We start from the raw sequence: 24,470 nt of genomic DNA, 5'->3' as shown, positions 1-24,470 counted from the left end.
TGGTGCTGGATGAACTGGCTGGCAACCTGTAGAAGACTGAAACTGGACCACACCTTTCACCATTAACTAAGACTCTCACTGGATTAAATATTTAAACTTAAGACATGAAATTATAAAAATACTAGAAGAGATTATAGGGAAAACTCTTGAAGAAATTGGTCTGGGCAAGTATTTTATGAGGAGGACCCCCCGGGCAATTGAAGCAGCTTCAAAAATACACTACTGGGACGTGATCGAACTAAAAAGCTTCTGCACAGCCAAGAACACAGTAAGTAAAGCAAGCAGACAGCCGTCAGAATGGGAGAAGATATTTGCAGGTTATGACTCCAACAAAAGTTTAATAACCGGAATCCACAGAGAACTCAAACGTATAAGCAAGAAAAGAATAAGTGATCCCATCACAGGCTGGGCAAGGAATTTGAAGAGAAACTTCTCTGAAGAAGACAGGTGCAAGGCCTATAGACCTATGGAAAAATACTCATCATACTTAATCATCAGAGAAATGCAAATGAAAACTACTTTGAGATATCATCTAACTCCAGTAAGTTAGATATCATCTAACTCCGTATCACAAAATCCCAAGACCAGTGATGTTGGCATGGATTTGGAGAAAAGGGAACACTTCTACTCTGTTGGTGGGAATGCAAATTACTACATTCCTTTTGGAAAGATGGGAGAACACTTAGAGATCTAAAAATAGATCTGCCATTCAATCCTACAAGACCGAAGCAGTTAGAGCTCACAAAAGCAAGAGGATCAAAGTTTTTCCAAATAACTGTATCCTATGAAAAAAAACCTCAAGATTATATATAAGAATACAAAAATATCTAGCACCCCAAGAAGGTCAAATTCACAAAAAGTGATCTTAAACTAAAGATTACCAAGTATTTAAAAACAGAAAATCATAAGCCATAGGGAGACGAGTAACCAATTAATCAAAGCTGACCCAGAACTGAAACAAAAATTAGAACTAGCAGGCAATGACCTTAAACAGTTATTATAACTCATTTTACATGTTCAAGAATATAATAAACACATTGAACATTTAAAGAAAAGACTCAGCTTCTAGAGATTATGATGTGTGAGATAAAAAAGAACACTAGACAAGGTTACTGGCAGATCAGACATCAAAGAAAATAAATCAGCATACCTGAACACAAAACAATAAAAATTATGCAAAATGAAACACAAAGAAGAAAAAAGAGAAAAGAAAAAACCACCAGTGATATGTGGGACAACTTAAAATAGCTGAATATATGTGTAGCTAGAATTCTCAAATAAGAGGATGGGAGGCAAGGAAAACATTTGTAAAAATGAAAGATGAAAATTTTCATATATTGAGCTAATCATGGAATGAAAGTTTTGCTATAAAGTATGAAGCCACAAGTCCAAGAAGCTCAACAAACTCTAAGTGCAAAAAAGAAAGAAGAAGAGGAGGAGGAAGGAGAAGAAAGCTACACCAAGGAACCTCATAATCAACTTGAGAAAACCTAGGGACAAGAAATGTTAAAAGAAAGCATAAGTAAAGAAGGTGCTTTGTACAGAAAAACAAGAGTAAGGATAACATCAGCTTTTATTTCAGTACTAATGTAAGTAACAAAACAGTGAGATGACATTTTAAAAGTAGTGGAAGAAAAAAAACTGTCAACCTACAATTCTGTACCCAGCAAAAATATCTTTCAAAAATAAAGATGAAGGGCGGTGCCTGTGGCTCACTCAGTAAGGCGCTGGCCCCATATACCAAGGGTGGCGGGTTCAAACCCGGCCCCGGCTGAACTGCAAACAAAAAATAGCCAGGTGTTGTGGTGGGCGCCTGTAATACCAGCTACTCGGGAGGCTGAGGCAAGAGAATCACTTAAGCCCAGGAGTGGGAGGTTGCTGTGAGCTGTGTGATGCCATGGTACTCTACCGAGGGCCATAAAGTGAGACTCTGCGTCTACAAAAAAAAATAAATAAATAAATAAAGATGAAATTAAGTCATTTTCACATATATAAAAGCTGAAAGGTATCACAAGCTGAAAGCATTCGTTACTAACAGGGAAAATCCTCCAGATGAAAGGGAAATGATACCAGATCAAAATAATGGAACTTCATTAAAAAATATAAACAGCAGGTGGTGCCTGTGGCTGAAAGGAGTAGGGTGCCAGCCCCATATACAGGAGGTGGCAGGTTCAAACCCAGCCCTGGCCAAAAAAAAAAACTGCAAAAAATAAAATAAAATAAAATAATAAACAGCATATGAAATGGTAATTATGTAAGAAAACATGATTATTTTCTCATTCAAATATCTTTAAAAGATAAGTGTTCAAGTAAATATAATAGCAGTGTATTGTATTGTACTGTATGTAATATATAAAAGTAACATTTATGACAATAATTACATAAAGACCAAGAACAAAATGTAAGCACACTATACACTGCACTATATGTACATACATAGTGGTATACTCTCACTTAAAAGTAGATTGCAGTCAATTAAAGGCATAGTCTGTAAGTTTTAAGGCAATACTAATTTTTTTATAAGAATAAACCATTTATGGAGAGGGGAGCAAGATGGCGGCCGAGTAACAGCTTCCTTGCACCTGGGCACTGTGAGTCTGGGGAGATAGGACTCCAGGCATCTCTGACTGGTGGGATCTGCCTATCATCACCCCTGTGAGGATACAGGGAGTCAGCGAGAGACTTCTGGACCCCAAGACGAGGACTAAAACAGTGGAAAAATGGCAAGTGGTCGCATGTGTTCAATCTGTCTAAACCCGCCCGCAACTTCCACAGGCACGAGAACTTAAAGAGCAAGAGGAAGTGAAAGGAAAATTAGGGCAAGGAAACAGATTAAAGAAATCACTCATGAGGAAGAATCAGCAGAAAACTCCAGGCAACATGAAGAACCAGTCCAGAACAACCCCGCCAAGGGACCATGAGGTAGCTACTACAGATGATTCCACCTATAAAGAAATGTTAGGAATGACAGAAAGGGAATTTAGAATACACATGTTGAAAACAATGAAAGAAATGAAGGAAACTGCTAATAAAGTGGAAAATAACCAAAAGGAAATCCAAAAACAGAATCAAATAAGAGATGAACGATATGAAGAATATAAAAAGGTGTCAAACGATCTATGAACCAAGTGTATGGTGCCCCGTGATCATATTAATGTACATAGCTATGATTTAATAAAAATTAAAAAAAATAAAAAAATAAAACCATCCCTGTGGGGGGGGGGGAGGAAGAATATAAAAAGGATATAGCAGAGCTGAAGGAACTGAAACAGTCAATTAGGGAACTTAAAGATGCAACGGAAAGTATCAGCAACAGGTTAGACCATGCAGAAGAAAGAATTTCAGAAGTAGAAGACAAAGTTCTTGAGATAACTCAGATAGTAAAAGAGGCAGAAAAGAAGAGAGAGAAACCAGAACGTTCACTGTCAGAATTATGGGACTTTATGAAGCATTCCAACATACGAGTTATAGGAATTCCAGAAGGGGAAGAAGAATGCCCCAGAGGAATGGAAGCCATACTAGAGAATATTATAAAAGAAAATTTCCCAAATATCACCAAGAATTCTGACACACTGCTTTCAGAGGGATATCGGACCCCAGGTCGCCTCAACTCTAACCGAGCTTCTCCAAGACACATTGTGATGAACCTGTCCAAAGTCAAGACAAAAGAAAAGATTCTGCAAGCTGCCAGGAGTAAGCGCCAGTTGACCTACAGGGGAAAATCCACCAGAGTGAGAATTCTGTACCCTGCTAAGCTAAGCTTCAAAATTGATGGAGAAATCAAATCATTTACGGATATACAAACATTGAGGAAATTTGCCACAACAAGACCAGCTCTACAGGAAATACTTCAAGCTGTTCTACACACTGACCACCACAATGGATCAGCAGCAAAGTAAGAACTCAGAAATTAAAGGACAGAACCTAACCTCCACACTGATGCAAAAGATAAAACTAAGCAATGGACTCTCACAAAATAAGACGAATAGAATACCACCACACTTATAAATTATCTCATTAAATGTTAATGGCTTGAATTCCCCACTGAAGAGACATAGATTGGTTGACTGGATTAAAAAACACAAGCCATCCATTTGCTGTCTGCAAGAAACACACCTGGCTTCAAAAGACAAATTAAAGCTCTGAGTCAAGGGTTGGAAGACAATTTTTTCAGGCAAATGGAATTCAGAAGAAAAGAGGAGTTGCAATCTTATTTTCAGATACATGTGGATTTAAAGCAACTAAAGTCAAAAAAGACAAAGATGGTCACTTTATATTGGTTAAGGGAAAAATACAACAAGAAGATGTTTCAATTCTAAATATTTATGCACCCAATTTAAATGCTCCCAGATTCTTGAAACAGACCTTACTCAGTCTGAGCAATATGATATCTGATAATACCATAATGACAGGGGACTTTAAGACTCCTCTTACAGAGCTGGACAGATCCTCTAAACAGAAATTAAACAAAGATATAAGAGATTTCAATGAGACCCTAGAACAACTGTGCTTGATAGATGCATATAGAACACTCCATCGCAAAGATAAAGAATATACATTCTTCTCATCACCCCATGGAACATTATCCAAAATTGATCATTACCTGGGACACAAAACAAATATCAACAGAATCAAAAGAATTGAAATTTTACCTTGTATCTTCTTAGACCATAAGGCACTAAAGGTGGAACTCAACTCTAACAAAAATGCTCGACCCCACCCAAAGGCATGAAAATTAAACAATCTTCTGTTGAATAACAGATGAGTGCAGGAAGAAATAAAACAGGAAATCATTAACTTCCTTGAGCATAACAACAATGAGGACACAAGCTACCAAAACTTGTGGGATACTGCAAAAGCAGTTTTGAGAGGAAAATTCATCGCTTTAGATGCCTACATTCGAAAAACAGAAAGAGAGCTCATCAACAATCTCACGAGATCTTATGGAATTGGAAAAAGAAGAACAATCTAAGCCTAAACTCAGTAGAAGAAAAGAAATATCCAAAATCAAATCAGAGATCAATGAAATTGAAAACAAAAGAGTCATTCAGAAAATTAATGAAACAAGGAGTTGGTTTTTTCAAAAAATAAATAAAATAGATAAACCATTGGCCAGACTAACGAGGAATGGAAAAGTAAAATCTCTAGTAACCTCAATCAGAAATGATAAAGCGGAAATAACAACTGATCCCACAGAGATACAAGAGATCATCTCTGAATACTACAGAAACTCTATGCCCAGAAATTTGACAATGTGAAGGAAATGGATCAATATTTGGAATCACACCCTCTCCCTAGACTCAGCCAGGAAGAAATAGAGCTCCTAAACAGACCAATTTCAAGCACTGAGATCAAAGAAACAATAAAAAATCTTCCAACCAAAAAATGCCCAGGTCCAGATGGCTTCACTCCAGAATTCTATCAAACCTTCAAGGAAGAGCTTATTCCTGTACTGCAGAAATTATTCCAAAAAATTGAGGAAGAAGGACTCTTCCCCAACACATTCTATGAAGCAAAAATCAACCTGATACCAAAACCAGGAAAAGACCCAAACAAAAAGGAGAATTTCAGACCAATCTCACTCATGAATATAGATGCGAAAATTCTCAACAAAATCCTAGCCAATAGATTACAGCTTATCATCAAAAAAGTCATTCATCATGATCGAGTAGGTTTCCTCCCAGGGATACAAGGCTGGTTTAACATACGCAAGTCCATAAATGTTATCCACCATATTAACAGAGGCAAAAATAAAGATCACATGACCCTCTCAATAGATGCAGAAAAAGCATTTGATAAAATCCAGCAGCCTTTTCTAATTAGAACACTGAAGAGTATAGGCATAGGTGGCACATTTCTAAAACTCATTGAAGCTATGTATGACAAACCCACAGCTAGTATTTTACTGAATGGAGTAAAACTGAAAGCTTTTCCCCTTAGAACTGGAACCAGACAAGGTTTTCCTCTGTCACCTTTACTATTCAACATAGTGCTGGAAGTTCTAGCCAATACAATTAGGCAAGACAAGGAAATAAAGGGAATCCAAATGGGAGCAGAGGAGGTCAAACTCTCCCTCTTTGCTGATGACATGATCTTATACTTAGAGAACCCCAAAGACTCAACCACAACACTCCTAGAAGTCATCAAAAAATACAATAATGTTTCAGGATATAAAATCAATGTCCACAAGTCAGTAGCCTTTGTATACGCCAATAACAGTCAAGATGAGAAGCTAATTAAGGACACAACTCCCTTCACCATAGTTTCAAAGAAAATGAAATACCTAGGAATATACCTAATGAAGGAGGTGAAGGACCTCTATAAAGAAAATTATGAAATCCTCAGAAAGGAAATAGCAGAAAATTTTGACAAATGGAAGAACATACCATGCTCATGAACAGGAAGAATCAACATTGTTAAAATGTCTATACTTCCCAAAGCAATCTACCTATTCAATGCCATTCCTATCAAAATACCAACATCATACTTTCAAGATTTGGAAAAAATGATTCTGCGTTTTGTATGGAACCGGAAAAAACCCCGTATAGCTAAGGCACTTCTTAGTAATAAAAATATAGCTGGGGGTATCAGCATAACAGATTTTAGTCTGTACTACAAAGCCATAGTGCTCAAGACAGCATGGTACTGGCACAAAAACAGAGACATAGAGATTTGGAATCGAATTGAACACCAAGAAATGAAACTAACATCTTACAACCACCTAATCTTCGATAAACCAAACATGAACATACCTTGGGGGAAAGACTCCCTATTCAATAAATGGTGTTGGGAGAACTGGTTGTCTACATGTAAAAGACTGAAACTGGACCCACACCTTTCCCCACTCACAAAAATTGATTCAAGATGGATAAAGGACTTAAACTTAAGGCATGAAACAATAAAAATCCTCCAAGAAAGCATAGGAAAAACACTGGAAGATATTGGCCTGGGGAAAGACTTCATGAAGAAGACCGCCATGGCAATTGCAACAACAACAAAAATAAACAAATGGGACTTCATTAAACTGAAAAGCTTCTGTACAGCTAAGGAGACAATAACCAAAGCAAAGAGACAACCTACACAATGGGAAAGGATATTTGCATATTTTCAATCAGACAAAAGCTTGATAACTAGGATCTATAGAGAACTCAAATTAATCCACATGAAAAAAGCCAACAATCCCATATATCAATGGGCAAGAGACATGAATAGAACTTTCTCTAAAGATGACAGACGAATGGCTAACAAACACATGAAAAAATGTTCATCATCTCTATATATTAGAGAAATGCAAATCAAAACAACTCTGACATATCATCTAACCCCAGTGAGAATGGCCCACATCACAAAATCTCAAAACTGCAGATGCTGGCATGGATGTGGAGAGAAGGGAACACTTTTACACTGCTGGTGAGATTGCAAACTAGTACAACCTTTCTGGAAGAAAGTGTGGAGAAACCTCAAAGCACTCAAGCTAGACCTCCTATTTGATCCTGCAATCCCATTACTGGGCATCTACCCAGAAGGAAAAAAATCCTTTTATCATAAGGACACTTGTACTAGACTGTTTATTGCAGCTCAATTTACAATCGCCAAAATGTGGAAACAGCCTAAATGCCCACCAACCCAGGAATAGATTACCAAGCTGTGGTATACGTACACCATGGAATACTATTCAGCCATTAAAAAAAATGGAGACTTTACATCCTTCATATTAACCTGGATGGAAGTGGAAGACATTATTCTTAGTAAAGCATCACAAGAATGGAGAAGCATGAATCCTATGTACTCAATTTTGATATGAGGACAATTAATGACAATTAAGGTCATTAATTGTCATGGGGGGAAGCAGAAAGAGGGACGGAGGGAGGGGGGTGGGGCCTTGGTGTGTGTCACACTTTATGGGGGCAAGACATGATTGCAAGAGGGACTTTACCTAACAATTGCAATGAGTTTAACCTGGCTTATTGTACCCTCAATGAATCCCCAACAATAAAAAAAAAAAAGAATAAACCATTTATTAAAACTTGTGTGATAAAATAAACTTTTTTTATTAAATCATAGCTGTGTACATGAATGTGATCATGCACTGGTTTCATAGACCGTTTGACGCATTTGCTAATAGACCAATAAGTGAGTTAAAATGGAATCATAAAATATTCTCAATTCATTCAAAAGCAGTTAAAAAAGAGAAAAAAGAATGAATGAAATAAATAGAAATAAGCAAGAAGACAGACTTAAATCTAACCTTATCAATGATCACATTAAATATAAATTATTTAAGTTTCTTAATTAAAAAACAGAGATTATGATAATAGGTAAAATAGCGAGACGAAAGCATGTGCTGCCTTTAGGAAAGACACTTTTAAACATAAAGAAAGAAGTAGGTTAAAAATAAAAAAATAGGAAAAAATGTGCTCTGCTAATACTAGTCAAAAGAAATCTGGAATGGCTATGCTAATATCAGATGAATTAAATTTCAAAAAAGAAAAAGGTACCAGTGATAAAGAAGTTCTTTTCATAATGATAAAGGGTTAATAAGTCAAGAGGATGTAAAAATCCTAAACAGTTATGCCACTTGCAACAAAGCTCCAAAATACATCACACAACAACTGATGAAAGTGCAAGGGGGGATAAACCAACTCACAATTCAAGTTGACTATTTCAATAATTGATAGGAAAAGGAGACAAAATAATAAATACAGAAGATACAAACAACACTATCAACTGAACTGACCTGATTCACATATAACAACAGATAACATGTCCTTGTCAAGCGCACATAAAACATCTACCAAGAAAAACAATATACAGGACTATCGAATTGGTCTCAATAGGATTTAAAAGGATTCCAGTAATAAAAACTGTGTTGTCTGACCACAATGGAATTAAATTAGAAATCAATAGCAGAAAGATCTTTGGAAAAAATCCCCAAATATTTGGAAAGTAAATAACACATTTCTAAAACCCACTTCTAAAAACTATGAGTCAAAGAAGAAATTATAAAATAATATAGAAAGTATTTGAAACTAAATAATGAAAACACAACATATCAAAATGCGTGGGATACCACTAAATCACTTAAGGGGAAATAGCACTAAAGCAAAAGAAAGGTCTTAAATCAATGATTTCAGTTCCTCCCTAAGGAAGTAGAGAAAGAAGAGTGAATTAAAGCTAAAGTAAACAGAAAAAAGAAAATAATGAAGACAAAACCAGAAATCAATATAAAAGGAAATAGAAAAACTATAGAGAAAAATCAATGTAATAAAAAACTGGTTCTGTGAAATCAATAACAGCAATAAACCTCTAATCAGACTGATCAAGAAAAACAGAAACAAGACACAAGTTATGAATATTTCAAAAGACAAAGACGATACATCTACAGATTCAACAAACATTAAAAGGACAATAATGGAAGGTTATGAACATTATACCTATAAATATGACAACTTAGATGAAATGAAAAAATTCCTTGAAAGACACAAAATAGCAAAACTCACGCAAGAACAAATAGGTAGCTCCATGTCTATTGTAGAAATTAACTCGTAATTAAAACATTTCTCCAAAGAAAACCCCAGGTCCAGATGACTTCATTGCTGACTTCTAATAAACAAGGAAAAAATAATAACAATTCTGTAAGAACTCTTTCTGAAATTGAAAAGAAGATAATACTTCCCAACTTATTTTGTGAAACCAGCATTACAACAATACCAAAAACAGAGAAAGAGACTAAAAGGAAAGAAATATATAAAAACTAATATCCCTCATGAATATAGGAGAAAAATTCTAATCAAAATGTTAGCAAATAAAATGCAACAATATATACAAAAGACACCATAGCATGACAAGTAGGGATGTGGAATTGCTTTAATGTTAGAAAATCAATCAAATATAATTCAGCATATTAAAAAACTGATAAACAAAAAACTGTATGATCACCCTAATAGATGGAGAAAAGGCATTAAACAAAATTCATTATCAATTCCTACAAAAAAAAAAAAAATACTCACCAAATAGGAATAGAATAAAGCTTCCCCAACATGATAGAGAGCATCTATCAACAACTTACAGCTAACTTGGTACTTAATGGTGAAACACTAAGTGTGTTTGCTTTAATATTAAGGAAAAAAAAAAAAAAAAAGGATGTCTGCTCTCACCACTTCTAGTCAACCTTGTACTAGTAATACTAATCAGTGTTACCAGGCATGAAAAAGAAATATAAAGTATCCAGATGGAAAGAAAGAAATAAAACTGTTATATTCCCAGGAGACATCGTAGTCAAAATTTTTTTCCTGAAAATATCATGAAAAAACTACCAGAATTAGTAAGCAAGTTTAACAAGGTTCCAGGATACTAGGTCAACATGCAAAATCAATTGCACTCCTACATACTATCAACAAACAATTAGAAACTGAAATTTTTTAGAAAGTGACATTTTCAATACCATCAACAAAATAAAATACTGAGAGATAAATCTGACAAGAAGATGTGAAAGATCTGTACACTGAAAACATTGAAATATCATTGAGAGAAACTTGAAAAGACCTAAATAATTAGGGAGATATCCCTTATTTGTGGATGAGAAGACTCTCTGTTGTTAAGATGTAAATTCTCCCCAAACTGGACTATAGATTCAATGCAATCCCAGCCAGTTGTATTGTAGAAATTGATAAGTTAATTTTAAAATTCGTATGAAAATTCCAAGGACCTAAGATAGCCAAAACAAGTTTGAAAATGAAGAACAAAGAAGAAGACTAACAAAATCTGATTTCGAATATTCTTATAAAGCTGTGGTAATCAAAAGAGTGTGAGATTGGCATAAAGATAAGAAGAAAACTTGACCAATAAAACTAGATAGGGAATTCAGAAATTTATGCTTTTACACTAAAAGTATAATCCACTTAAACACTGTTAAATTCATCAAAATTAAAAATATCTACTCTTAAAAAGACAGGGTTCAAATGAAAAGACAAGCCACAGACTGGAAGATAACACTTGCTAAGTATGTATTTTGGTGTGGGGGGGGAGGGGGCGCGGGTTTTGCAGTTTTGGCCAGGGCTGGGTTTGAACCTGCCATCTCCGGCATATGGAACCAGTGCCCTACTCCTTTGAGCCATAGGCTTCGCCCTAAGAATGTATTTTGTATCCCACCTATATAAAGAACTTTCAGAACTCAGTAAGAAGAAAACAAATAATCCAATGAATATTGGCAAGACATCTAAACAGACACTTCACCAAACTCCTTTGGTGATCTATAGATACAAATGACAAACAATCACATGGAAAGATGCTAAGTAGCACTACTCATCAGGGAAATTAAAATGAAAATCACAACAATAAGGACCGTTACTCACCATTACAGTGACTAAAATCAGAAAGGCTGATGCAGGTGTGAAGCAACTGGAAGTCTCCACGTGGCAGTTTCTTAAAAAAATCAAGCATATATCTACCATGTGACCCAGAAATTCTATTTGCAAGCATGGGCCCCAGAAAAATGAAACCACATGTCCATACAAAGACTTATACATAAATTTTCCTAGCAGCTTTATTTATCATAGTCATAAATCTAAAAGACTTCAAATGTCTATCAACAGATGAATGAATGACCAAATTGCAGGGATATACAATTGAATATGCCTCATCAATAAAAGGGAGAGGATTATGGCTACACATTGCAATATAGATTAATCTCAAAATAACTACATTGAGTAAAGTAAACCATGCCAAAAAGAAAAAACATACTATATGATTCCACTTATAAGATAGAAATAATCTATAGTGCCAGAAATAGGTGAGTATTTGCTTAGTGAGTGGGAGAGGATGGGGCAGCAGAGTGGGATGACAAGGGGCATGAGGACATGTTTGGGGTGATGGATATGTTCACTATCTTCATTATGGTTATGGTTTCATGGGTGTAGACATATGCCAATTTAACAACTTGTACAAATATGTGCTTTTATTGTATATCAATCAAACCTTAATAATGCCGTTAATTTTAAAATTAAAAAATAGATAATGAAGGTGATAGTCAAAAATACCATCTGGCTCTGTCTAATAAATGACAACTCCTATTCTTCATTCTAGGTTTCTTAGGCTGCAGAAGTGGGTAAAATGTGGTCCTTGCCCTCAAAGACTCCTCAGTGAGGCTGGGGAGAGAAACAAGTGAATAGGTTACAACAAACAGAATTGTGTTTTAGTGTTACTAAATTAAATTTGAAGATCGTAAATGATGCAGTGACTGAATATTCGAACAGATTGGAATCTTCAAAATGAAAGGAAGAAAAAAAATCAACTCTTTTTTCCTTTCCTCTCTTTCTCTGCATCCCAAATAGAGATTTCTTAAAGCTGTGTGCTTCTGCATTCACATTATAGCGTTTCTTTGTCTTCTTCAATTGAGCATTAGCATCTTTTTCTCCCACCTCACACACGTGTTGCTCAATCTCATTTTCATTTGTTTAAACGCAGCGTGCACTTTGGGAAGATGTGAAAGTCAGGAGTGACGGCCTCTGAGCTGTTGACAGAGCCTGCTCTGGGACAAAGCAAAGCCTGGCCCCTGAAGGAGCCTCACTGAGGACTTGTTGGTGATAAACCAATGAGAGTGATAAGGTGGGGTGTGGGGCCTGAGAGCAAGAAGAGGAAAGCATTGTGGGCAGAGGGGCTACAGGGGTCCACACTGGGAGGATGTCATGCTGGGGTGCACCAGGAAGACCCCTCCTAGGAAACGGTCAGGCCCTTTAACCCAGCAAGCTCCCTGTGTGTGAGCCCTCTGTGCTGGGAACTTTAGGGAACTGAGAGAAAGGAGATCCAGGCCCTCACCAACAGACCATTCAGGGAATCGGGTACGGATGACAATCCCCCAACACAGCAGGGCTGGGGTAAGGAGGACAATGTGAGAGTAACTCTACCGGAGAAACCTGGAAGTTTTTTGGCAGAGACAGCATTAAGCAGATCCCTGCAGGAAAGATCAGTCCTGAACAATCACAGATTCAGAAGGACATGCCAGGTGGAAAGAAAAGTCCTGGCAAAAACCCAAAGCCAGGAGGGAGAAATAAGTAAGGAGAATACAAAGTCACCAATCCACTCACAGGGATGCGACAGTGATCAGAAGGATGAGTAAATAAGGATGCAAAAGGTCAGTAAGTGTCCACCTGCAGCAGCCTTGGGAGGGCTGCATGATGTGGGCTTTTCTCTATGGCTGGGGAGCCAACAAGAAGGACAGGGATGGTGGGCTCTGAGGTTGGGGAGTACTAAGTGAGAACCAGTTTGGGGGAGGATGGTGAGTTTGAGGTAGTGATAGGGCTCTTGGGCAGCCAAGTCAAGAAGGATCTTGAGTCAAGCTAAATCCCTGGGTCTAGAGATCAAGGGCAAGGTCTGGAGTGGACCTGGGATGTGGGGTCATCGATGTATGCTGACAATGAGGGCAGAGAGCTGAAGGCTCGCCAACTGCGCTTCCTGTGTGGTGGAGGCCACCTCTTCCTGGGCCCTGCTGACCCATAAATCATCACTCAGAGCCTCACTCACTGAGAAAACCCAAGTGCACAGGTTACACATGCATTCTGCATCACTCATTAAGCCTCTTAAGCCACTTTCATCAAAGCACGCTTTGGCTCCATGTCTGGAAGAATCCATGGAATGATGAAAGCTGCCAGCCAGAAACACAGTACTTCCTGTCCCTCTCACTGCTAGTCTTTAAGAGGCTGGAGAGTCACATTGCATATTCCATAAAAGAATTCCCAAGAAGCCAGACTTAAAGAATGAGGCACATGTTTCCTACACAGGGCCCCGTGGGGAAGGCATTAATCCTCTGAGTTCGGACTCCACCCAACACTGAGGACCGGCAGACATCACTGACTCCCGAGGATGTGCTGAAGTCCACACAGAGAGGAAGCACTTTACCCCAGTGGATAAAGGTGTCACGAAGGCCACCCAAGTCACCCAGAGTTAAATCTGGCAGCTTCTGATGAACAATCAGAGCAATCCCTCCCATTTCTGGAATGTGGTCTGCATTGTTGCCTTTGTCTTTTTCTCTGAGGCAGACTGGGAAGTGCTTGTTAATGCAATTTGCCCTACACTGTGTACATTAACTGGCCTTCAAACAAGCCTTTTAGGAATCTATTCTTTGCACAAGGCATTGAGGATTCAGAGATGAACTGGATCTGACCATGACCTCGGGGACTCCCAGTCTAGTGGCCAACATGACTAATGGTTCATTTTGTTTGCCACAAGTCCTTTTGAATTTCCCACCTTCCTCTAAGGTAACTTATAACGTAATCTAGCAATGAAAATATTAATACTTTATCCAAAATGCATCTGCTTTCCCATGTCCCCATAGTAGTCCCCAGAGACCTGTAGGAACTGTCGGTGAGCCTCACAGACCCACAAGATGTCATCTGTATCAAATTACTTCCCCCAAATAACACAGGTCTATAATATGCAACACTAATACTCACCAAGAAAACCATTGCATAAAGAAAGCAAACAAAAACACATGTCCTTGAATGTTTATCTTGAATCCAGGAAAATACATTAAACAAGTCACATACAGGGGAGGAAGCTGAAGGGCAGAGGCTGTAAGGAGTGAGGTTACCAGAGAACACAAAGAGGAATGTGGTGGGGACACGGGAGGAGACACAAACTAAAGCTCCTTGGAAGGGGTTGGACTTCCTCCAGTGAAGTGAAGAGTGGTTTCTAGAAATGGGAAAAGAAGGACTCAGGGTAGCAGCTGGATCCTGGAGATCACATTGGAAAGTGAGGCATCAAGCACCTGCCCCTGACTCCTACTTTTTTTCTTTATTCCATCCTTAGTCATCATACATGACAAACCGAAAGGCGACTAAGAAGCTATTTGTTTATAGCTCCATACTTGAATAGCTTAAGAAATGCACAGAGCCTAAAATGACATAAAACTGCAATGACAGCATCTCTGCACTGGAGTTTTCAGGGGGGGGCCATCCTGTAACAGGAAAGAACAGTCCTGAAAATAGCTGGCTCCTAAGGATAAGCCCACACATAATTTGGAGAAACCTCAGTCATTAACCACACTGCACTGGGGTTCATGGGTAGAAGTTTTACAAGAGGCCCTATCTTTGAACTGCAGACTTCAAGAAAGTCCAAGAGCTGGCATCAAAGGCAAGCCAAAGAGTATTCCTATCAACTTGCACACTGGAGCCCTTTGGATTGGCTCTACTGAATCAGACACTGACCATGAGCTAAGGGTCTTTGCGAAGGTCATGTTCATGATGACGTCATTTGGTAAAAAGAATTTTGGAGCTGCACAGTCTTCACATAAAATCCCAGATATATTCTTTAATATCTGCATGACCTTGGGCAAGTGATTTAATTTCTGGAGTCTCCATGTTTCCATATTCTATAAAATGAAGATGACCATAACTGCCATACAGGTTTGTTGCTGAGGACTAAGTCAGGTAGCAAATGCATGACAAGTGTCTGGCATATGATAGGTGACTAAGAAATGCTAGTTGTTGTTCCTTGCCCCTCAGGAAGATGATCTTCCTCATAGAAAAGAAAGCCACGGCTCAGCGCCTGTGGCTCAAGTGGCTAAGGTGCCAGCCACGTACACCTGAGCTGGTGAGTTCGAATCCAGCCTGGACCCGCCAAACAACAATGACAACTGCAACCAAAAAATAGCCGGGCATTGTGGCAGGCGCCTGTAGTCCTAGCTGCTTGGGAGGCGGAGGCAGGAGAATCACATGACCCCAGCTGTGAGCTGTGATGTCATAGCACTCTACCCAGGGCAATAGCTTGAGGCTCTGTCTCAAAAAAAAAAAAAAAAAAAGGAAAGAAAAGAAAAAAAAGCCAAGAAAGGAGGAGGCCAGTGTGTCCTGGAGGAGTTCAGGGATACTCACAGGTCAGTGTGGGCTGCCTGGGCAGTCCAGGGCGCCCTGGCACTCGTGGTGGTACACGGCAGCCCTTTCAGGTAAGGCTACTCCTGGGTGGCTCTGACAGGTATACCTCACATCTGACCCCTCTGGTGACACTGAGCCCAGGGTTCCAGTTGCCCCCAAATGTAGTGTACCTACAGGTATGGAATGCTCTAGGGTGCCTCACCTTGGTCAATCTGAATTAACTCCAGACCTGATGAGGAATCAGGAGAAACAGATGGAGGGGTGTCTGCAGGGATTCAGGAGAGTGAAAAGGAAACAACTTAGAAAGGTAAAAACAGCACTTTTTTGAAGCCTGACAACAGAGAACACTGACTTTCCAATTGGCGGAGTCATCAAAAAAGAAAAACCAGCACCAGATATTTGACTTAAGGGGTAAATGAAATGCATCCTTTCTCTGAAACAAAGGAAATTGGACTTTGAAGAAACCATAGAGAAGCCATCAAAACCCAGAGCATCAAAACTTCTCAAGGGTCAAGGGGACCTGGAGCAGGGCTCTGAAGAACAGGAAGGAGGCAATCATGTCCCTTCTAATTACCAGCACAACCATCTGTACCCCATGGTAAATGGACAGTTACCACGCATGACTCCAATTGGCCTCTGTGGACACGGAGTTAATAAGATGTGAATTCATGAAGGAAAACCATGGAAAGTGGACTGTTTCAAGTGGTTACTATCTTATACTACCTGTGCAATCATTAAAATAAGCCACCCAAGACTATTTTAGCTATATTAGCAATGAGCTAATGAAGAAACAGGCATCATGAAAGAATAAATTACCTACATAATAAACCTTACATCTTCCCAAGTGAGGCCATTAGAAATTGATCTGCTAATTTGGAGCAGCTGAAGGCCATAGCCCTGATGACATCATATACCAGGAAATGCCTCTGAGTCAGCTCCCAGTTCTAGCACACTGGGGTCACTCAAGCTTCCCTGGTTGGTGTAGACAGAAGTCACGTGATCACAGCACTCCGGTGCAATCCCTGTAGGGTGGAGGCCAGGGCCAGGCAGGGAGCCCTAAATAAAGAGCGGACCAGGCCACCATGACACCTCGGGTTCCAGGTCCTCCCGAGGACCAAATCAGTGGGATGGCCAGCCCTAGGAGAGAATTCCTATTCATCCCCTTTAAATGGGTGCACTGGGGCTGGCTCCCATTGGCTGTACACACACACACACACAAACTTACATACTGCCCCACACGCATTCATGCACAATCGTGCACACATACATACACATGTGTACACTCACATACACATACATAACCCTCACATATATGATACACTCACACACAATACACACACACCGTCACATGCAAACCCATACCCACATACACAAACATAAACACACATCCACATGCACACCCACACACTCATACACATAAAACACAAATATTCAAACACACATATACATGCAAACATACACATGCACACACACACACACTCCTGCACATAGAACTCATACATAAACACACACACATCCACACACATACCCTTACTCACACACGTGCACTCCCCCCACTAACACACGCTTGTGTACACTCATGTACACTCACATACTCTCACATGAAGCTCACGTGCACCCTTAACATTTTGCATGAAATGCTGCCTCCCCATTTGCCCAAGCCCCTCTGCAGCCCACGTCATCACCTGTCCTGACCTCTCCAGCCCCTGGCTCCCATTGGTGGCCTCCTCTTGCCCCACACATCCAACACCTGACACCACTCCCCTTTGCCTTATGACTTCCTCCTGCACTCGGGACTGGGTTCCCACCTGCTTCAAGTGATCATTCTGGCAGGTCAAATCCCTGACCTCATGCCTGGGTAGGATGCACCTCCAGATTTCCCCTCCAGCCCCCAAGTCCAAACTGGGCCCAAGAGAATCACTCTGAGCTTTCCCCAGGGGCAGAGGCTCAATCCAGGCCATGTCCCTGATCATTCTGCAGCTCTTACCTCATTCACAAAGACCCAGTGGCTGTCCTTGGATGCCAGGTTGGTTTCCACGGCCTGCAGAGAGAAAAAGAATGAACATGAACGGAAGCAAGACAGAGAAGCTGGCAGACACATGATGATTGCCAAGACGGGGCTTTATAAACATTGTTTTTGGAGAATTTTTTCCTCCAAAACATCCATCCTCCTGGGGCTTGCTCTGGCTGCCTGAGCCACAAGCAGCAGCATCTGAACACAGACGTTTGATTTCCCACTGTATGTCTATGCTGTCCTGCAGCAGCCCAGAGCAAGGTTAGACACTCCAGCTCCTGCGGGCCTCACGGGGCTACAGGTGCTGGCACAGCCTCCCCTTCCCAAGAATGCCTGCAAACCCCTTTCCACAGGCACACTTTTGAGGAGGAGGCTTATCCTTGTCTGAGGCTACAGAATCAGGAAACTGGATCAAGGGATTTATGGTAGTTTTTCTAGTCCCTCTGTGCTAAGTGACACCCAGGAAGACAGCAGTTCCCAGCTGGGGCTGAGAGTTACCTTCAGGTTTTGAGGAGCCACAGAACTGGGCTCTTCCGGCTCCTGGGCAGTGGTCCCAACCCATCCCTGTCTCAGTTTTGCTTTGTTTCTTTATAGCACTTGTCATTCTTTTGCTTGAATGGTTATCAATTTATTTATTTCTTATGGTCTATCTCCTCTACCAAGGTTGGCTCTGTGAGGTCAGGGGCCACATCTCTTAGGTCACAGGTGTGATCCATGACCTCACACTGTACCCGGCAGATAGCAGGTGTTCAGTAAACATGGCTGAATATATAAGCAGACAGCCAAGGCAGACAGAGCCTAGTTAATTATTTTGTCTCCTGTATGTGTTTATGAGCATTTTGTCCCTCCTTTAATTGGAAGGGACTGGTGGTTTTCAAACACGTCCCTGAAGAATACTTCCCGTGAGCATATGCCAGGTGCTTCCTGAGCCCGAGGCACCACGCCAGGCCATCTATGAACCTGAGCAAGCACTATCAGATTATAGTCCTCTTTTCTCTCATATTTTGTAATATAATTTTCATTACTCTTTTTATTGGAAAAAATACAGAAAAATAAAAATGCTCAAAATCATTCCATAATCCTTCCCTGTTAAAAACAAAAATGTGCTGACACAGTGAAAATGCCTCATTTATCCCTCCAAACTCATCCCTCCCAGGGGTTTTCTGAGGTATCCTAGCTTTTACAGTCACATCTGCCAGTATATTGCTGCCAATGGAGATCAGACAGGTGTTTTTATTAAAATCAGATCATGGAATACACATCAAGTTAAAACTCATTTTTGATGTAGCAATAGATCAAAAATATGTATCTTCCCTCACCGCAATATAGCACCCTGAGTCATTCCCAACACAGAGCAGGGAGGCGTCAGGGCCTGTGCCAGCCACCCAGACAGTGCGTGGCCAAGCAGAGCCCCAGGTCTGCACAGCACCAAGGCTGACAGGCTGGCATCGCACAGGGTTCTGTTAGAACCTCACGGCACTTCAAATGGACAGGTTTGCTGGTGAACACAGCAAGCACATGGAAATAATGGGAGTGCCCTGGTAAGTACCACTACCCCAGTCGTTTCCAGACAACACCCCACAGGACACCAAGGGTGGGCATAGGGGCTTTCCTGGGCCTTGTTAAGGCTGAAGGACGCAAACTCTCCTCTCCAGCCTACAGGTGAGGACACCAGCCCCTGTGATGACAAACGGGGCAGGAACCTGAACTGGAAACAAACCGCCTCCACCTAGCTGTTGTATAACCACTCTGGTCCCTCATGCCCCTTTCTGTCTGCAAAGGTATGTCATATATTTAAATCCTCAGTCAAAGGAAGTGGAAAATACCAGTAATGGCACCCGTACACATCCCAGCATTTCCCAGGAAGCAGTGGTGGGAAGTTGGCTGTTTCTACCTTTCAGGGTTCCAGCCTCACTCACGTCCTAGTTTGCATCTGTGGAGTCTCACTTCCCCCCACAAGCTCTCCCCTGCTCTCCCTGAGCTACACCCACAGGAATCCTTTCTTCCCCAGGATAAAGGACAAAAGGCTAAAAACACCTTGGTCGCTCCAACCCTCATCTCAGGAAGCAGGCTCTGGTGTTCCCCCCTCGTACCCCATGGGCCATGCCCTGAAGACACTTTCTGTCTCATTTTACAAACTCAGTTAACCAGGCTTTCTATATATAGGCTGCAAGGACTCAAGAGCCAGAGGCTCTCGGAGGAGCCCTCAGTCTGGGTGGAGAGGGGACAGTACCTCAGGGTAGAAATCTTGTGTTGTTCCGAGTTCTGAACAAGTCAGGCCAACCCCTGACTCTTGGCCACAGGGGCTGAAAGCCCCGCTTCAGAGCTGCTCTGTAAATCTGAAGGTGTGAGTACACTTGTGCATATGAGAGGGCCTCTGTCTGTCCCGGCAGAAGCCTGTTAACAGTACAGATGACCTCAGTTGCCAGGAGACCCCAGGGAGCAGGTAGGATTCCCTGCTACCCTAGGAGTCTTGCCACCTAGGACCAGACTCATGCGGGGAAGATAGTAGTGGAGAGAACTGATCACAAAACCCCACAAGTTAGTCTTGTGGGGTTTTGTGATCAGTTTGATGGAGCTGGAACATATTCTTCTTAGTAAAGTATCTCAAGAATGGAAGAAAAAGTACCCAATGTACTCAGCCCTACTATGAAACTAATTTGGGGCTCTCACATGAAAGCTATAACCCAGTTACAACCTAACAATAGGGGGAAGTGGGAAAGGGAGGGGAGGGAGGGTGGGTAGAGGGAGAGGGATCGGTGGGATCATACCTGTGGTGCATCTTACAGGGGTATTTGCGAAACTTGGTAAATGTAGAATGTAAATGTTTTGGCACAGTAACTGAGATAATGCCAGGAAGGCTATGTTAACCATTGTGATGAAAATGTGTCAAATGGTCTATGAAGCAAGTGTATGATGCCCCATGATCATATCAATGTATACAGTTATGATTTAACAAAAAAAAATAAAAAAACCCACAAGACAACTAGCCAACTTTCCTGTCCTACTTTTCTCACCAATTAAGCATCAGCTAATTTGTTAAGCCTCTTTTCACCACACGGAGATAAATAGCGCTTAGCTGCTGCCTTTTCCAGAGGGGGCAACTCACACAGAGGCTGAGATAGATGGAGGGAAGAAATGCCAGAAGATTTAGTAAGACACCACCCATCTCCCCCACAATTACTGGAGAGCTGCCCGCTCTATGGGAAGAGCCCTGAATGCTCCCTGCCCAGTGGGCGTTGTCCCTCCCAGCACCACTAATTCCCCTGCTAAGCACTGCCCTTCCCCTTTCCTCCCTGCTACACCCGAAGCAGGTGGAGGCGAGTCAGCCCTTTGGTTTGCAGAGTGAACACAGTACACAGAGTCCCGCAGGGGCCAGAAGGGCCTTTGAATCCCAGGCCTGCCACTTCTCAGCTGGGTGAGCCACGTCACCTCTCTGAGCTGCAGTTTCCATACACGTGAGGCATCTGAATACCAAGAGTCCCACGGGTGCTCTGCGCACGCCCCCTCTAATCCTGTGAGCATTTTCAATTATGTTGACTCCCGTGTATGTTCACACCAATAGCAGGAACCCCACTTGACAATCACCATGCCTGGGAATTTACACCCCTCCCCGAGGACAGAGGGTACCATGACACAATCCCTGATACAAACTTCTCCCATTGTGAACTCAGCTGAATCCAGAATTCTCTGCATGACAGAGCCAGAATCACCTCACTTGGCTTTCTTCACTTCCCTGTTCCAAATCCACACACTTCCATTATCTTTCTTTATATAAATTTCCCTAACTCTTAATAAGTCACTGGTCACCCAAATCCTCATCTCAAAGTCTGTTCCTGGGAACCCAACTCAAGACAAACACCTCCCACCTGGGGTTATTGTGAAAATTAAATGAGATGAAGAGTGACATGCCCAGCCTAGGAAGGAGATCACTGGAGATGATCGATTCATACACACTTCCTCCCCATCTCCTCTCCACGGGTCTCTTTTGAATGTGGACCAGTGCATAATCCCTCATTCCTTCCTCTCTTCATCCTACCATCAAGCAGTCCTAACTCTCTTGGTGGGGAAATGAACCAGGAGTCTCTCCCCTGTCATCACAGAGCCACCAGTGGCACAAGCATCAACAGTAGATAACAGCCTTGCCAAGTGGTAAGACCACCTCTGCCTGGGTCCAGAGACCCTTCTAGGCCATAGCACATGGCACTTCCATCTGGCCAACAGGGAGTGTCTGCAGGGAGTGCTGACCCAACTAGACAAGCTGAGGGCAGGTCCTATATCCTGTGGGTGGACAGGGCAGGGGAGCTGGCCTCCTGCTCAAGGTGGGCTCTCAGTCACCTGACTTCAGTAGGGCAGGAGGCTAGTCCCTTACAAACAAGCTTGTCTCCTAGAGCTGGGCACCATGGCTAGGGGACAATCCTAAAAATAAAGCAAGGGGGGTGTGGTGGAGGCTCACTAGACTGGGAACTGTGTCTTAATGGACCTAAGGGAATCGCCATGATGGCCCAAGCCCAGCAATCACACTAAGTTGTTGTGAATCCTACAAGACTTCAAAGAACCATCAGAGCCCATCTGCCCAGCTCCTGTGGCCTGTCCTAAATCGGCAAACACAGAACTGTAGGGCAAGAGATAAGCACGTGGGAACTTCCAAAGGGTTAAGTTGACTTTTCTTCTATGCCCTTAAAAACAGAGGAGTTGGCAAATGTTGATCGTGGAACCGGCCCACGAAACAGGTGGGAGGGTGGACATGGGCAGTCAGTAGTGAGAAGCATCGCTGGGTGTCACATACTGACACTCACATTCCACCCTCTGGAGAGAAAAGCATGTATCCCAGGCAGACCCAGCTAAAGGAACCTGAGAGTGGAGGGAATATAAGCAGCAGCCCTAGTCTGAGCCTCAAGTGCCTTTTCCTGATGGCACCCAGAGAGCTGGGGTGCAAGTGACCCAGGAAACCCACATGCCATCCTGCACGTGGGCCCTACTCTGGCCACCCTGATCTCAGTTCTCTTAGGGACATAGATGCAGGCTGAGAGCACCAGCCCCCAGCTCCCAAGCAGGCTCTGGACAGAAGATGAATTCTCCCCAATGCCTGTGTTCTTTTCCTTTGGTCATGCTGCTCCCCAGAAGGCCTGAAAAGTTGTCCCAAGAAAGTGTATAAGCCTTTGAGCCTGGACGTGGCCCTCTGACAATGGGAACAAAATGGTCCCTTTTCTCACATCTGAGAAACCCCCTTATGAGCAGCAGAGCTTCCTTCTCCAGGCGACTTCTTCTCATAAGCCTGAGACCATTATTCCACTTACATCTCTTCAGTATGAGCCTGCTTCACTTTATCTTGGCCTAAAGGAATAGTAAATGGAGTGGAAAGAAACCTCCACATGGAAGCCTTCCAGCGAGATCTCTGAGGATTTATTTTACAAAGTGCAAATGCCACCGATTATTTATGTGTGTGTTAATTGTTGGCCACTTATCTAGGCCCCCATCCCAACACTGGGAGCCTGAGATAATGAAAGCTTGTCAGCAATTAACATCTTTTAAAAACCCCAACTCTAACATTTAAGAACATTCCCCCCATGGAGCCCAGGGCCTGGCATTTTCCCAAGGACAGATATTGAGCTAACTTTAAAGGCTCACTGTTGCCTTTTCAACAACATACTATTTAGGAACAATTCTCTCTGTGCAATGTCACTCCTCCAAAGCATAAGAGAGCAACGCCTTCCGTTTCAAAGAAAGGGAGTAACTGGCTACATTGTAAGACAATGGATGATTTGAGGAACCCACTTAACAATCAGCAAAGCAGCACTAGGAGGCCTGAGGTTCAGAAGCTATGTTCAGAAAAAATGAGAAAATATTGGCTTGGTACCCGTAGCTCAGTGGTTAGGGTACAGCCACATACACCAAGGCAAGCAGGTTCGAACCTGGCCCAGGCCTGCTAAACAACGACAACTGCAACAACAATAAAAAATAGCCGGGCGTTGTGGTGGGCGCCTGTAGTCCCAGCAACTTGGGAGGCTGAGGCAAGAGAATCGCTGAAGCCCAAGATGTTGAAGTTCCTGTGAGCTGTAACGCCACAGCGCTCTACCCAGGGTGACATAATAAGACTCTGTCTCAAAAAAGAGAGAGAGAGAAACACATAAAGAGCAGTTATCACTGAACCGCCTGTGTTTCCCAGGGGCCTGCCTTCTGGCCCAGCTACTTCCCCTCTATGCCCCAGCCCTGTCTCTAGGACCTCTCTGAAAAGCCGCCCTGCCCTGAAGTTCTCCCCAAGTCTCACATAGCCCCCATTTCAGCTCCATCGTTACTCCCAGATCCCACTGGGAGTCTTAGACCCAAGCAGGTCTCTTTTCCAGCATCATCTCTCAGGCTTTTCCCAGGAGCCAGTCCTTCCTAACCAGTATGAGTCACCTATTCCCACCTCACCTGTCTCTCTTCTGGCACTCCCTGGAAGCACAGGGCCACCATCCTGGTGGGAACAAGAACCACACAGCTGGGCATAGGAAAAGGTAGTTTAGCATGGGGTGAGGATGTGCCCAAAGGATGGTGGATATCAGGCAGTCAATCCCAGCTCGGGCAAGGCCATCTGGGGAAGAGAT

At 42.0% G+C, this 24,470-nt stretch overlaps 1 protein-coding gene across 3 annotated transcripts in view; it reads right to left on the bottom strand.

Moving 5' to 3' along the window:
* Window positions 1–24,470, bottom strand: part of GRID1 (glutamate ionotropic receptor delta type subunit 1) — a 752,005-nt gene that overhangs the window by 281,380 nt on the left and 446,155 nt on the right. For all 3 annotated transcript variants that reach the window (XM_053586010.1, XM_053586009.1, XM_053586011.1), the window contains one exon: window positions 17,854–17,907. In XM_053586010.1, coding sequence (XP_053441985.1) covers window positions 17,854–17,907 — 54 coding nt within the window. The remainder of the gene's footprint in view (window positions 1–17,853; window positions 17,908–24,470) is intronic.

The sequence above is a fragment of the Nycticebus coucang genome, chromosome 3 (genome assembly GCF_027406575.1).
Source record: "Nycticebus coucang isolate mNycCou1 chromosome 3, mNycCou1.pri, whole genome shotgun sequence".
Classification (NCBI taxonomy): domain Eukaryota; kingdom Metazoa; phylum Chordata; class Mammalia; order Primates; family Lorisidae; genus Nycticebus; species Nycticebus coucang.
Note: the sequence above shows the minus strand (reverse complement) of the source record. Positions and strands in the feature narration are given on the sequence as shown.